The sequence below is a fragment of the Scheffersomyces xylosifermentans genome (genome assembly GCF_036884685.1).
Source record: "Scheffersomyces xylosifermentans strain CBS 12540 chromosome Unknown RJT20scaffold_8, whole genome shotgun sequence".
Lineage (NCBI taxonomy): Eukaryota > Fungi > Ascomycota > Pichiomycetes > Serinales > Debaryomycetaceae > Scheffersomyces > Scheffersomyces xylosifermentans.
In genome coordinates, this window is record NW_027042946.1 from 63,307 (window position 1) to 77,888 (window position 14,582).

At 39.5% G+C, this 14,582-nt stretch overlaps 6 protein-coding genes across 6 annotated transcripts; 2 read left to right on the forward strand and 4 right to left on the reverse strand. All coding sequences in view use genetic code 12, as the record gives it.

Annotated features, from left to right (window-relative positions):
* The first annotated feature begins 1,858 nt into the window (after positions 1–1,858).
* RJT20DRAFT_130989 (uncharacterized protein) lies at positions 1,859–3,661 on the forward strand. Its single transcript, XM_064917902.1, has one exon. It carries the CDS (start codon positions 1,991–1,993, stop codon positions 3,521–3,523), a length of 1,533 nt encoding a protein of 510 aa, XP_064771719.1. The 5' UTR covers positions 1,859–1,990; the 3' UTR covers positions 3,524–3,661.
* Positions 3,597–4,610, reverse strand: RJT20DRAFT_62107 (Zn(II)2Cys6 transcription factor domain-containing protein). Its single transcript, XM_064920971.1, has one exon. It carries the CDS (start codon positions 4,498–4,500, stop codon positions 3,670–3,672), a length of 831 nt encoding a protein of 276 aa, XP_064771720.1. The 5' UTR covers positions 4,501–4,610; the 3' UTR covers positions 3,597–3,669.
* On the reverse strand, positions 4,611–7,391 carry HMI1 (ATP-dependent 3'-5' DNA helicase). The gene has a single exon (XM_064920974.1). It carries the CDS (start codon positions 7,211–7,213, stop codon positions 4,721–4,723), a length of 2,493 nt encoding a protein of 830 aa, XP_064771721.1. The 5' UTR covers positions 7,214–7,391; the 3' UTR covers positions 4,611–4,720.
* A 1,048-nt stretch (positions 7,392–8,439) lies between these two features.
* VPS52 (Vps52p) lies at positions 8,440–10,613 on the forward strand (the record flags this gene model as incomplete). Its single annotated transcript, XM_064915939.1, has 3 exons — positions 8,440–9,144; positions 9,181–9,494; positions 9,588–10,613. The coding sequence occupies exons 1-3, from the start codon at positions 8,574–8,576 to the stop codon at positions 10,611–10,613; spliced, it is 1,911 nt and encodes a 636-aa protein (XP_064771722.1). The 5' UTR covers positions 8,440–8,573.
* Positions 10,614–10,716: 103 nt separating this feature from the next.
* RFC4 (replication factor C subunit 4) lies at positions 10,717–12,030 on the reverse strand. Its single transcript, XM_064920975.1, has one exon. The coding sequence runs from the start codon at positions 11,795–11,797 to the stop codon at positions 10,820–10,822; it is 978 nt and encodes a 325-aa protein (XP_064771723.1). The 5' UTR covers positions 11,798–12,030; the 3' UTR covers positions 10,717–10,819.
* A 432-nt stretch (positions 12,031–12,462) lies between these two features.
* Positions 12,463–13,679, reverse strand: RJT20DRAFT_62180 (zinc-binding alcohol dehydrogenase family protein). The gene has a single exon (XM_064920976.1). The coding sequence runs from the start codon at positions 13,598–13,600 to the stop codon at positions 12,491–12,493; it is 1,110 nt and encodes a 369-aa protein (XP_064771724.1). The 5' UTR covers positions 13,601–13,679; the 3' UTR covers positions 12,463–12,490.
* Between the last annotated feature and the right edge of the window lie 903 nt (positions 13,680–14,582).

The following is a 14,582-nucleotide window of genomic DNA, read 5'->3' on the forward strand; positions in this document are numbered from 1 at the left end:
CAGATTGGCTCGAAAAAAAATATTGGGCTCAGATCCGACTTCGGACAGCCGTATGTCCTATTTCTATTGAACCATCCTCACGATCTCTATATTTTGTTCCCCGTGACCCTTCCATATGGTTTTATTGGGCGGCCACCAGAGCATCGGGTCTTTCTCAACAAAACAGGAGCAGCCTATTCAAGCCTCAGGTAGAAAGTGCAGTTAAATTGCTCACTTTCACAGTCGCTCCCTTGACTTCTGAAATCTTGCCTTATGAAGGATTACCGGTTGCAGTTTATTAAGAGGCAATTGATATATGATCGCTCTTTCTCCAGCTCCAGCTCCTCAGGTCCGCTCCTAGCTTTCGCATATGTGCCCCGTGAACATATACATGAAACTAGATTTTACGTCTATAAGCAGAGTATTTTCTTGGAAGTGATTGGATAAAATCCAAGACTAGGACACCATTCCAAGAGATTTTCAGAAGGTGTCATAAATACATAAATTTGCCCTCATCAGAATTCTCTACTGCATTCAAGGTTATGGAAATGAACTCGAAAATTTCCACATATGTTCTAAACGGTTGTAACCCATGGTTTCGTTTTGCAGTAAAAATAATAACTCAATGTGATTGCCGTATGGTGTACATAGCGCATACATATAAAATTATCAGCTCATTATAAGCATCGTGATGGATCTGACTTGTTGCAAAAAGAATTTATGGCCACAGCTTTGCTGTTATTAAAGCAGCAGAATTGTATTGATTAACTTAGATGGAGACTTCTAACTTGTTTTATGTGCCGTGGAGGGTACAGGCACGAGTCACACACAAATCAAGCAAAACCGTCTATGTTATTTTTCAGACATCGAAAAGAGAGAAGACTAGTGGTTAGATTTCTTCCAGATTCAAGCTGCCAACAACAAATTCAGTATTGTTCCCAATTTTGTTGAATGATTTTGTTTTTGACTTCATAATACAATTTAAGGAGTAGTAACAATTCCGCATGTGTCTTTAACGAAACTAAGTTACGACACAACACCTTGCCCTACTTTCTTTTCATCGAACAATGCTATTAGATATAGATTGCATAATAAAGAAGGTATGAGCGTCTTATACAGCTACATCCACTCCTATGAAGTACTCAAAGATACATCCAAAAGGAACCATATTTTGAATGGCACTCAAACGGTTGTGGAATTGCTGAAGCTATTTTTGTGCTAAAATCCCCTTCTCCTGGAAATCTTTCAATGTTTCAAATATAAAGCCTCCCATACGACATCTGACATCTCATTGAATGCAAAAATCGAATCATCACTATACTCTAAGTTTCTCCCTTCATTTCTCCCCATTATAATCTTGCTACCCCCACAGTTTGATATTATGTTACACACACGCCCTCATTGATAGACTCTTCCCTCTCTGTAAATTCTTCCTTGTGTCTCTAAATCTCTAACCTTCCTCCTAAATTCTTCCCCGTCTCTCTAACCTCTTCCTTTTCCAAATTTCTTCCCTCTCTCTATGACTCTCGTATCTCCACGCTCATTCACAAGTTTTCTTACACCCACAAAATATACACTTCTTCTCACACAACGCTCACACAACGCTCACACAAAGCTCACACAAAGCTCACGAGTATTCATTTTTCTCTCACTAAACACACCTTACCTCCTCGCACTGTAACACTTCTCTTCACCCAACTTGTTCCTACAAAATCCCCCTAAAATCTCCCTAAAATCTCACTCATTCCCTCATTTCCTCACTATTTTCCCGCCATCTTCCTACCATCTTCCCCCACTCTCTCCGTAGAATTCGCACCGCACCAAAAATTCATCACTTCGTCGTTTGAAAGTTCAAACGAGTCGATGGAAGGACTGGTTAACACTACTTCTTTATCCAATTCCATCGCTTTAGCATCGATTTTGCACAGGAAAACAGGTCTTTGACAAAGAAAACTCGCCTAGTTGTGGCTAAACTTGCTCTAACCGCTGAAAATCTCGAATTTTGCTTGAAATGTCGTACTCTCCATACATCTTTAAATCAAAACTAGCATCTCTCCAGGATACCCAAGAGTCCATTGTATCCATCTCGCAATGGGTTCTTTTCCATCATCGCCGTAGTGCTGATAGTGCCAAGTTCTGGGCTTCATATATTAACAGTATTCCAAGTCTCTCGAGTTCTCTGCTGAAGAGCTCACCGTTGAGTGATCCATCCTTGAAGAAACTATCATTGTTGTATCTCTGCAATGACGTGGTACAGCAAGCTAGACGAAAGAGAAAGCCGGAATTCATTACAGATTTCGCTGCGGTGTTACCATCAGTTTTGAATCAAGCATATAACACGGTAGACAACGCCACGAAACCGAAAATTGAGCGTTTAATTGGAGTCTGGGAGCAAAGACAGATCTTTGGAGCATCAGACATCGCTAAAATGAAAGAAGCAGTGAAGGCACCTTTACTCACCAAGAGTAGAAGCTCTCCAGATAGCTCGTTAGTGAATAACCATAGTTCAACTTCACCATCCAGGAAGTCTGCTAAGGAATCAATAGGAGCTGTAGCTCCAGAATTGAAAAGTCTTAATGATCTCTTCTTGAAATTAAATCTGTTGACTGATATTACCCAAGCCAACTTGACTCAGTTTGGAATCCAGTCTAAAACATACTTACCCAATGATCCTTTGTTATCAGATAACTTACCGTCTCCAAAAGTCTATGTATCTAAGTTAAACATGTTGGAGAAACTTAGTGAGGTATCAATTGCCAACATCAAAGAAGTGAAAGATGTCAAAGAACAAATCTCAAAGCAATTGGAGAACTTGTCGAGGATCATAGCAGAAGGAACTAAGACAGAAGAGAGTAAAATAGCCATCATCAATGAGAAACTCGTTAGATTGCATGAGACAAGAAATGAGTTGAAGGAAATGATAGAAGAAGAAGAAGAGGGAAGCAACGGAGACAATAAAATTAAAACGAAAAAGGTATCTATTGAAGAAGAAGACCCATCTCCATCTTACGAAACCAATGATATTGAATCAAATGGTGACAGTTTTGTTGTGGAAGATGATGACAATGATGATTTACCAACTTATGAAAATGATGACGACGATGATGACAAGCGCGTAATTGCAAGCAGTGAAGAAGAAACACCATTACCTAAAAGGAGAAGACTCTCTCAAACTCCATCGGGAGGATCCACTCCTTCTTCGTTTAAGAAAGTGGCATTTTCAGAAGACATTGAGGTCAAAGAGTTTGACAGAGAAGAGCAAACAGATATAATTAAAATCGTGAAGAGTGACGATGATACCAGCGATTTTGACATCGATAACGATGACATAGATCTGGAACTGGCAATTTCTGAAGAGTTTGAAAGTCACCACAAGGACGACTTGGAATTGAAACATGAACATGATAACACTACACTGGTTGACGAGGAGGAGGAAGACGACGACGCATATAGTCCAACCCCTGGAAATGTTGAGTCAGAAGACGAAGATGAAGCTCCAGGAAGTTCGGTGGATGTGATGAGCTTGTTGTCCAAGTTGGCATGAAGGCGATTATTTATGATTATTAAGTTGCCATTGTACATGGACATTATTTCTTCCCTGGAAGCTCTACAAATCGCAATATCAAAATAAATAATTATGTATTATTACCATCTATCTATAAGCAAATTTATACATGTCTATAGCCCAATCTAATTTAATATAAGCCTGAAATCATGCGATTGTCTATTGTTGTCCTTTTCGTTAGAAGAACGAGTTACACTCCCTCGTACTGTTCTATTCTTTGTCTCTATCATGCTGTTAGATATTGTAATTTCTTTCGTATTTTGCTCTTTTACCAATTCCTTCGATTTCTGAACCTGCGGAATACCTCTAGATATAATTGGCAACGATAACCTCTTTCTTGTTTCTTTATTTTTTGTCGGTATATCAACAGGTGAGCCCAACGGGGGGAAAGAGGGTGAATCGGAAGGTTTCCAAGGAGGAGTTACATTGCCTGTGTTTGTTATCTTCAGATCAGCCTTCTCATCAACAGGATCAGTACCTGCAATATAATTAGGAGAGCCAGATCTTTTCGATCTTCTCCTCTTTCTGGGCAAATATGTGCATAATTCTTCAGACGAGATACAATTGGTACATTCAGGTAACTCCCTAGAACATTTCTTCTTGAATTTACGACATCTAAGACAGCTGACTCTCGACTTTGAGGGGTCTTTAATGTCAGTATCGCCAATAGCGAGACTGTGTCCATATATATTTTTGGAGATTTTACCATCTATCTTCTTCAAATTCTTCTTTTTAAATACTGTAATAGCAGGATTCTTCTTACTGAGATCGTAGGGATCCTTCTCCTCCGAGCTGTCTCGACGGAAGAGCCTATTATTTGAAAAAAATTGCCCTTGCACTAGATTCACCTGGAATTCATTCAAATATTTATGGATCTCTCCATAACCTTGCAAGTACTCATCTTCGTAGTCATCTTCTTTCAACTCCTGGCTACTCACCTTGTCCACATCTGCCATATTCCAGCTCCTAGTCCTGACTTAGAGATAATGGTTGAAGATCAAGAAAAAATGAATCTATTTTATTGCTTAAATCTATTGCAATTAAAATCTATCTCATATTATCTGATCCTCCAGAGTCAAGATTAAAGAAATTAAATTAGGAAAATGACTCGGGGAAAAATGCGCGTGAAGCGCATCTGTTACTGTGGCACCAGCATTTTGACATCAATTTTGCGCGTTAGCGAACGACTCGTTTGATTCTATGTATTGATGCAGCAATAACCTTATGCGTAGAACAAGTTGAAACTGTGTGATACTTACGCGCGATAGTGATAGAACTACCAGTCGCGGTACGGTTCAGTTGGTCAATGTTTAAACTTTTTAGGAGAGAGCTTCCCTCTTTTATTTTGGCCCGTGACGGTATTGGTCGATTCAAGTCGAAAGATAAATTTTCCAAAAGAGAACCTCTTTCATTGATTCGTGAAGACATCGTGGGAACTTTGTTCGTGAGAAGATCGGATACCAGGCTCGGCAAGTCATCAAAATGCCCCGGAATGCCAATATATAATAAATTCTTGGCTCTCGTGCAAGCTACATAAAATAAACGACCCTTACTAGGCTCTGGAATTGATTTTTCGTCAGACAATAAAGATGCCCAATACAGCGATGATCCAAATGATGAAGGACTCCCAGGGAGGAAAACAACAGGAAATTCTAAGCCTTTTGCCATGTGAATGGTAGAAATATTGATCAATTCGGGATTCGAGACTGCGATATCATCATTATACGTCTTGAGAAAATACTCAAGGAAGGAGTTATCTTGAATATCATAGTCAATGAATTGAGAGTACGAATTTTTGAGAGAAAGGTAAAAAGCTGCAATATTCCGGTCCAATCTTTGTCGCTGCTCGTCTGTCGGAGTGACGGAACCCACCTTTGGGGAGTGTCCTCTCTTGATATCTGGAGTGTTTAGATACTCCAATAAATCCAGCTTGCTCATAATTTCATAAAGGGACAGAATGATTGACTTCGGAGTATCATTTGATTTTAGATTTACTCTTTCGTCTCTGATTGAATTCAAGAATACTGTAATAGAATGTAATGTGTCCTTATGATCAGGAGATTTGTAAATTGACGCAAGTTTGCTCTGAGAATTCGTTGCTTTCTTGTCAGTACTTTTCACTTTCAATTTCTGAATTTCGCTCGTAATGAATTCTTCTAAATTGCTTCCCTGACATGGGCCACTGTTTCCTGTCAGTCTCCATTGGTCATAGAGTGTAAACAATTTAGAAACCCTTAGCTTGGCTCCTGGTTTCTTGTCAATTTTCAATATAGAGCAGAGCAAGCCAAAGTCTGAACCTGGGCCTTGGTTGATAACATTTACTATGTCAAGTAGTACGTGGACTCTACTACTTGCCCAAGTAGCACTCAGGGAGAATTTATTTGCTTTCAATCCATATAGATCTCTCATGTGTTCTTCTATGGCCTGTGTTTCCTTATTTGTTCTGGCAAGGATGATAAAGTCGGCTGGCTTAAGTAGACCACCCAGCTCCAATATAAGTCGTGTAATTTCTGATATAATATAGTCGTATTCTTCTACGGGTGAATCTTTGGTGTATGCTGTTGGCTTTAACCAATCTGGCTTCACTGATTGAAGTGGAATACTTTGCAAGCCTTGTCGTTTCACTGCAATCTCTGTCGCTGCCTCTAAGATTTGAGGAGTCAACCGAAATGTTTCTTGCAAGTTGTAGTGGTTGGTTTCGTAATTGGGGAAGTCTTTGGATAGTTTCTGTAGCAATTCAGGGGAAGAACCTAGAAACTCATAGATACACTGGTTAGGATCACCGGCAAAGGTCAAGTGTTTACCACTTTGTCCATATGTTGGATAATTCGCAACCTTCTTGATCACTTTCAAAAGCAGATAGTGCATATCCTGGATTTCGTCGATTATTATGACTTTGTATTTAGCCAATTGGGGTATCCAAGAAGTTTCATCTTGCTTATCGAGCAGCGAACTATCCATAATTGATATAGCATCTGCAATAAAGTCTTGGTATCTCATCATACCATTTTGCTCCAAGTAAAGCAACAATTCATTCAAATAGTCCTTGTTGACTTTGAATTTGTCTGATGCTTGTTTGAGACTGAACTCGCCGCTTTTAATTCCTTGAAGTATTCTTTCTAGTGACAGTGCTGTGAGGGATCCTTCTACTTTCTTTCCAGCGATGCTTATGGTCTTGGCCAGGAAGATGTTTGAAAAGCTTCGCCAGCTCAAGTCATCCATAAGTCTTCTTTTCACCGATGATTGAAAGTAAAGATGACCATATTGGTCCACCAAGCTGGCGCAGAACGAATGGAATGTTCTTAACTCAAGTTTTGATGAAATCTCGTTGTTGTTGATGATAAAGTCCAAGGAACCACGTAATGAGTTGACGGCGCGATTTGTCATCGACAACACGAGGATTTCTTCTGGTTCCAACGCGTATTTCGACATCAAAGTAGCGATTCGATTCACCATTGTAAATGTCTTTCCACTTCCTGGACCAGCTCTAACGGCTAGAATCAGTTGAGGTGAAGGAGGGAATTCTGCAACTTCTCTTTGAGAAGGTGATAGCAACGAATAAGACGGAAGCAGCAGTAACAGCAGCAGTGGCAGTGGCAGTGGCAGTGGCAGCAGCAGTGGCAGTGGTAACTCTGGTGAGGAACTTGGACTTTCTGGTAGTTCTGTCATGTTGGTTGTCTTATTTCAGTAAAGGTAAATTAAAACAGACTGCTCGTGAACAAAGCCAGCAATGAATGTTGGATGCTGCAATCTCCTGAGTGAATAGGATATGGAAACGTGCCAGTCCTTAATTCTGTTGTACCCTTCAATTGAGTAGTATTGTGGTCCTTGGACCTATTCAATAGAAGACGTGTACTTTCCTCGTTGTACAGTGCAATTGTCTTGTTTGTAGTAAAACACAATAATTCACGACTTCTCCTTCCCCTACTTACACTCTTTTTCTCACTACTCTTTCCTAACTACTACCTCTCTCTCTAGCTTTTGTTGGCCAGTTCACTATTTCTCTCCAACCAAAGATGAACAATTACCAGAACCGCTTCCTTTTACTGAGTACTCTCGTTGTCTGAGATATCGCACGATCTGTACAAAAGAACAACGTTTGTCGCTGTTTTCTCGCGTTCCTACGTTCTCGTAGTAATCTCGTAGATTCTTTCCTCGTTGTTTGTTCAGTGTTTCTCACTGATTGCTGCTGAGTCTTACAGAACCTCGCTGCGATTAATACTTTTTTATTCTCGCTGCACATGTCTCGTTGTGTCTCATGATTACTTACTGTTGCTTCTGTCTTTTGTTCTTGTTGTTGTTTGAGTCGCAGTGATTTTGATTATAATGATGATGATCATCATCATGGCCAACTTTCACGAAGAAGCAAAACAATAGAAATTTCTATAAGTTCTGAATTATTTCCTTCTATTGCTTAAACTAACTATACTTTTTGTATCACAGCTATCAAGCAAAACTGAATTATATAATTCTGTATTCCATAACAGCAACAAGTCTCTAAACCGGTTTCTTCTTGTTCCCCGCAAAATGGCTATCACTTCCCTAACAAAACTTTTACACCCTCATAAAATACAAATGTAGATACCATTATGAGCAAAACAAAAACACGTTTCTTCATACATACCAGCTACCTACACTCAAACTCTCACACCCCCACAACCCAACTCTATAATTACAACTTCCATAGCTTATTTCACCCTAATCTCTTACATCTTTCCAACACCACCTCTCCGTGGGACCCTATACCCCGATTATTCAAACACCACTACCGCAATACCATACCATATCATATCAAATCTACCATACCGATCACGTGACATAAACACCTCCAACATCCAAACAAATCATAAACTCGTTGGCTGTAAATACTCCATGTTCTTATTCTTTCTCTTTTTCATCTTGGTATTATAAATACAACGGCACGGGCTATAATAGGCATCATTCATTAGCCAATTGTTGGCTCGATACATTCAATACATCATTTTTATAGACTCCCGCTTGGTTTTCTGCATAGCTTATTCTTCCCCAAATGAGTGCTCTACAAACACTAAAGAGTATCTTGCCAACACAAGTCGCCTTACCAGAAACAGATCAGCCACAGAATTCTCCGGAAATTCGATCACTAGAAAACCTCCAGAAATATATCCAGTTCGATTCCACTAACAAAAAGAATCATCTACCATTTATACTTGAGCAACTCAGAATCGATGTAGCTGCCCAAGATTCGGGAGACTATGATTTAGACTCAATAGAACCTGATGTATTACCCAAGCTAAGCCAGAATTTTCAAGACTTTCATAATGCCATCAAAGAATACAGGCACAAACTTGTCCCAATAGAAACGATTCTAGAAGGCTTTCATACTGATTTAACCGAGTTATCCTCCAGCCTTGTCTCCTTACAGCAACAATCCACAAAGCTCTCAGCTGACTCATCATTACAACGTACAATCACAGAAAAACTTAATCCTATCATTCTTGACCTTGCCATTTCACCAGATGTAGTCAAATCTGTAATCCATGATGAAGTAGACGTCAATTGGTTGGACAACCTCAAGTTTTTGACTGAGAAACTGCAATTGATCGCCAATATCAAGGCTGGTAATCTGGATACGGAGTTGTCCAAGATGTACATAGACTCCGAGCCATTTAGGCAATTGGAAGCCGGAATAAAGTTGTTAACCAGCAAAGCTGTTGAGCGTATTAGAGATTTTATAATAAAGAACATCAAGGCTTTAAGGTCCTCTACCAAGAGCTCGTCACAGACAATTCAGCAGAATTTGCTCACAGTTAAAGAGGCTTATGTTTTTCTTCAACAACAACATAAGGAGTTGGCCAATCAATTAAAACTTGCATATATCTTCACAATGAGATGGTATTACCAGACCCGTTTTGCCAAGTATATCTATGCTTTGGAAAAGTTGCATATCCGCCATGTTGACGAGACATTTGTACTCGGGAATAGCGGAGATATGCTGATGGGGATATTTGGGACGTCATGGAGAGGGTGGAAGGCTTCCAGTTCATCCACAGTGCAATCGCAGAGTAATCATCAGAATGCAACTGCAAACCAACTCAGCATGAGCGAGTATTTACAATCTATAGATAAGAGAGTACAAGTCCTTGATACGGAAAGAACTCCTGATACAAATACTGCCATGCCGTCTCAAATTGCTGAAACCACACCTTTTGCATACTGGCTTGAATTTGTATTCAACCAGTACTCCATTGCTCTCATTGATAATATTATCGTGGAGTACCTTTTCATCATTGAATTCTTTTACCAAGGTAATGAGAAATTTGAAAAAGTTGACTCGTTATTTAAGCTTGACCCAAATAATCCATCGGATGCCCTTGATACATCAGCCGCTCATAAAGGGGAATGGTATCACGTCATGTTTAACAATGTGTTCAAAATGGGAGCCGAATTTGTAACATGGCTCATTACTCACACTCCTTCTTTAATATTGAAAAGTAATAGTTCTGCTAACACAGCAAGAGCCCAAGCGTTGTCTTCAAGCTTTGGTACATGTGATGGATATGCAATTTTGCTCATGATAAGACTTATTCAGAATTCCCAATCACAGCTTCATGATCAGTTTCACATCCCAATCCTTGACGATTATCACAACTCTTTGTTACTTATTCTCTGGCCACACTTCACAAGAGTAATCGATTTGAATTGTGAAGCAATGAAGAAAGCTGTAATCCATAAGCAAGAGGGAGCACCATTAGCTCCTGTGAACGTTACTCAACAGTTCGCTCAGTTCTTGCTGGGTTTGCTAAAACTTTGCACATCCAAAGATAAGAGCAAAGATTTTAAAGGAGAGCCCATATATACTTCAGTCAACAGGTTGAGAAATGACTTCGAGAATTTTCTTACGAAGTTGAGCACCCACTCTTTTGGCAGTCGTAAGAAGTCTACGGAAAAGGAGATATTCTTGTATAATAACTATTTCCTTGTGGTGAGCATTTTGAAAAATGAAAATGCTGGCGAGATTCCAAATGAGTTCGTTGATGATCAAATCAAGCACTTCGAATTGCTATGTGATGCTTATAGTAAGCATTAGCTAAGCTCGTAACGAATAACGATGCAGATGAATTGCAAGATCGAAGATGTGATGGTGGGGTTAAACTTAATCCATTGAATAGACACAAAACAATAGCATTAATAGCGATCTTTCAATTACAACATTGAACGACACCTACAGCAACCCATCGATATATTATTTTGATATTGTTATATCTATACGTACAAACTTCGCTATTAGAATCATTACAAATCACAGATCTTGGCATACATCCCACATAATTGCAAGTATGTAGACACTCCCTCCAATACTCTCATATGAACAAATCCAATCTCCTTGATTAACTCCAACCTCTTCTGCTCACCTATGCCTGGTAGCGTCTTCGCTACTTTGAATGTCAGTGTAACTATATCAATAGCAGAATATCCCTTGTCCCATAAGCCATCCAATAAGGCCAAAGCTTCGTCGATATCTTTATTCTTAGTGCATGCTATTAAAATCTTTTGAATCACAAGTGGGTGAGGTTGGTCGACAATTTTAAATACATTAACATCATTGACGAATCCAAAACCAGCAACTGTACTCTGTAAGTTATTTATGGCTTGTCTCATATCACCTTCTGCAGTGAAAATCAATGCTTGGAGACCTTCACTATTGTATTTAACATCTTCTGCCTTTGCTACTTCCAAGAGTCTGGTCAAGACTTGGTCGTCTGCCAATTTGTTATAACGTAAAATGGCACATCTCAGTTGCAATGGTTCAATGATTTTCAGCGATTGGTTACATGCAAATGCAAATCTAGTTGTATTAGAGTAGATTTCCATGGTTCTACGTAACGCTTGTTGCGCTCCTGGAGTCATGGAATCTGCTTCATCCAAAATAATGATCTTATGGCGTCCTGGTGGTAACAGGATTTTAGTTTGTGCAAAGTGCTTGATCTTATTACGAACGACATCAATACCTCTGTCATCTGATGCATTCAATTCCAATGTTGCTTGTTGGTAGTACTCTGGTCCAAGTAATTCAAATGCAAGACAATGGATCGAAGTAGTTTTTCCAATTCCTGGAAGTCCTGAAATGATCATATGTGGCATATTACCATCGTGTGCTATAAGCTTAAGACGTTCCACCGTTTCTTCATTGCCTACAACATCATCTAGTTTGTGGGGACGATATTTTTCCACCCAAGGAAGCTCCAACGCAGTAGAAAACGTCTTGGTCATTATGTACCCGAATTTGAACCGTTTCGACTAACAAATCGTCCTGTCACTAGTATTCTGACCTATTGAACACACTTAATGAAAGAACAGTCCCAATCTTTATAGTGAAAGTGAATAATTTCGTGAACGCGTTTGGGAGAAGTGTTGAGGCATGGGTGTTTTTTGATTTTGACTTGGAGTGAGATCACGTGATTTTGTTTCTATCTATATGTCGTTATGTTGGATTATTGGGGAGTGTTTTAGAGTAAAGTTAGCTCGTAAAGCTGGTAAGTAGATTCTATGTGTCGGCTCAAGTTGATGGATATGGATGTGTAAGGTAAAAATGGATGGAATATTGATATTTGGTAGATTGATTCAATGAGTATGACAGCTTTTTTTCAACCCACGTATCACCTACAGCAGGAATGATTTAAACAAACCTCTACATTTCTTTTGTTTGTCGCAGTTTTGCACCCAAAGAACTCGGGAATGCCGGCTCGTTACCCGAAGAATATGCAACAGTTACACAGAATAGTAGATTGTAGGCACTTAGACTTGATTACCAGGTCTTCTACAGCTTATGCTACTCAAGTAATATATTCAATCATCAGAGATTTCAAAGAAACAACATTGAAAATCGAGAAAAGTGGACTGCCCTAGTGTGATAACCAAAACTAAACTGACCAATATGACCCACCCCTCTGCAATAGCAATTCATTAAGCCCTAAAGACTACCTTTCCTCCCCGGACTTTGTCCTCCCGTAAGAGCTCAAGGGCTTCGCTAGTGGACTCTAACCCACTAGATAAAACTATTAAATTGGGGGTCTTGAGCTCCTCGATGTGGGGTGGTAAGAGGTCGTACCAGAAATGTCTATAGCGTCTCAAAAATTCCTCCGATGGAACATATTCTGTTGCACCCATGTGGTGCTTTCTTCCATCAGCTAAATAAGAAGCAGTAGCAGTAAATGTGTCAAGAGTTCTTGTAGGGTCCGTCACGATGTCGTTGCCAAAGACACCTGACAAGTTGTCAAAAGCTACTTTCTTGGAGCCCTTGGTAGAATCGTAGGTTTGTTGGTACGATTCCTTAGTCGAAACGGTATCCAAAGCGTAATATATTTCACCATTTGCACTTTCTATGATGCTTCCAACAACATTTGGCAGTCTATAGTCGAAGACTTCATCAGCACCCAAAGTCTTCAAGAACTCATGATGCTGTGGAGATGAAGTAGTGATGACCTTCAATCCATAAACCAACTTAGCAATTTGGATTGCGTAAATACCGGTAGCAGTTGCTCCTCCCCAAATTAAGATATATCTTTGAGAGTTTTCCTCCTTATCTTCAGAGATCTTCAAACCATCAGCAAAAGACACAGCAACTGTACCTAAACTTAATGTAGCAGTTGCTGCACTTTCGAAGGTCCTGATCTTCGAGGAGGCAGTGGTTCCGACTGGAAGTGGATTGTTATTGAAAGAAGCCTTGTTGTACTTTATTGTAGTATCTGGGTCTGCAATAATGTATTGAGAAAAGGCACCTCTCTTATTCAGCTGATTACCATGCATAAAGGTGGAAACATAGTCACCAACTTCAAATCCTTTCACATTTTTTCCAACCTTTACGATTATACCACTTGCATCAGTGCCGTAAATAGACCCAGGGGATCCCAAATCGTAGACGGCATGCTTCCAGTCGGTAGGGTTGGCAGCATAGGCGACAGCTTTGAAAAGCAATTGGTTATCTTCAATCGTAGGAAAATCAATATCAGTGATAGTTACTAACTTACCGGATTCTTTGGAGCCGGTGGAGACAGCGGCTTTGATGGAAGACATTTCTACTTTTTAAAGGAATAATGAACAGTTAGATTATCGATTCTCAATGAAGATTATGTTGTATAATAATTCAGTCGCCGAAAGTGTAAGTGAAGTTACTAGTAATTATGAAGTAAACGTATTCAAACTTGAGTATTACTTTTTTATATATTGTTCAAAGGTATATAGAGAAGAATAGTATTCGTATTTTGCAACCCACAGTGAAGTAGAAGACGTAGCAGGAGGCGTTCGTCCTGTTCATTCCTATTCTCGGAGTTGATACTTCCCATTCATCCGGTACTATAAGTCACATCTCCGATAAATCCATCATTTGACAGTATTCTTAGACGCTTTTTCTGGAGTCTTCTAATCAATGAAATTATACCCCGAGGAGATCAAACAAAGCCATAGGCAGCATTAGGTAACACTACTTGTATATTCACCATCATATAGCAATGCTTACAGGAGTTTGGGATCTTCTAGTGGCTATGTCATTGTCATGTTTGTAGTCCGATCGGAATGCGGAAGTACTTACCGGATAAACTAAAAGCCAACCGTTACATTGGTTTGAGTTGTAGTAGTTGATCAGAATAATCCATGATCCTGGTTTCTATATGGTACAGCTAGCACTGTTCCAGCATCATTTTAAAATATGTGAACCACTTCACTTCCATTGCTCTGAAGTAACAAATACTGGGTGGTGAAGTCCTTTTAAGTCACACAAAAGGCTGGCAAATGCGTTTTTGCAGCCTATTTTACGAATTAGGAAACACTGACTGTAGCTATCATAGTATTTATCGAGATTTGAACTAACTCTGTCCTAAACAGCTATGATCAATACAGTATGAACTTTTTATACTGACATTCTAGCGTATAATCGAGAAATCGCAAGATTATTCAACCATCCACACTAAGAACAAGAAACCTTGGGGAAACCAGCAAAGACAGACAAAGTACAGCTCCATGCATTATTTACAGCACACGGGTAGTTCTCCATAAGCTA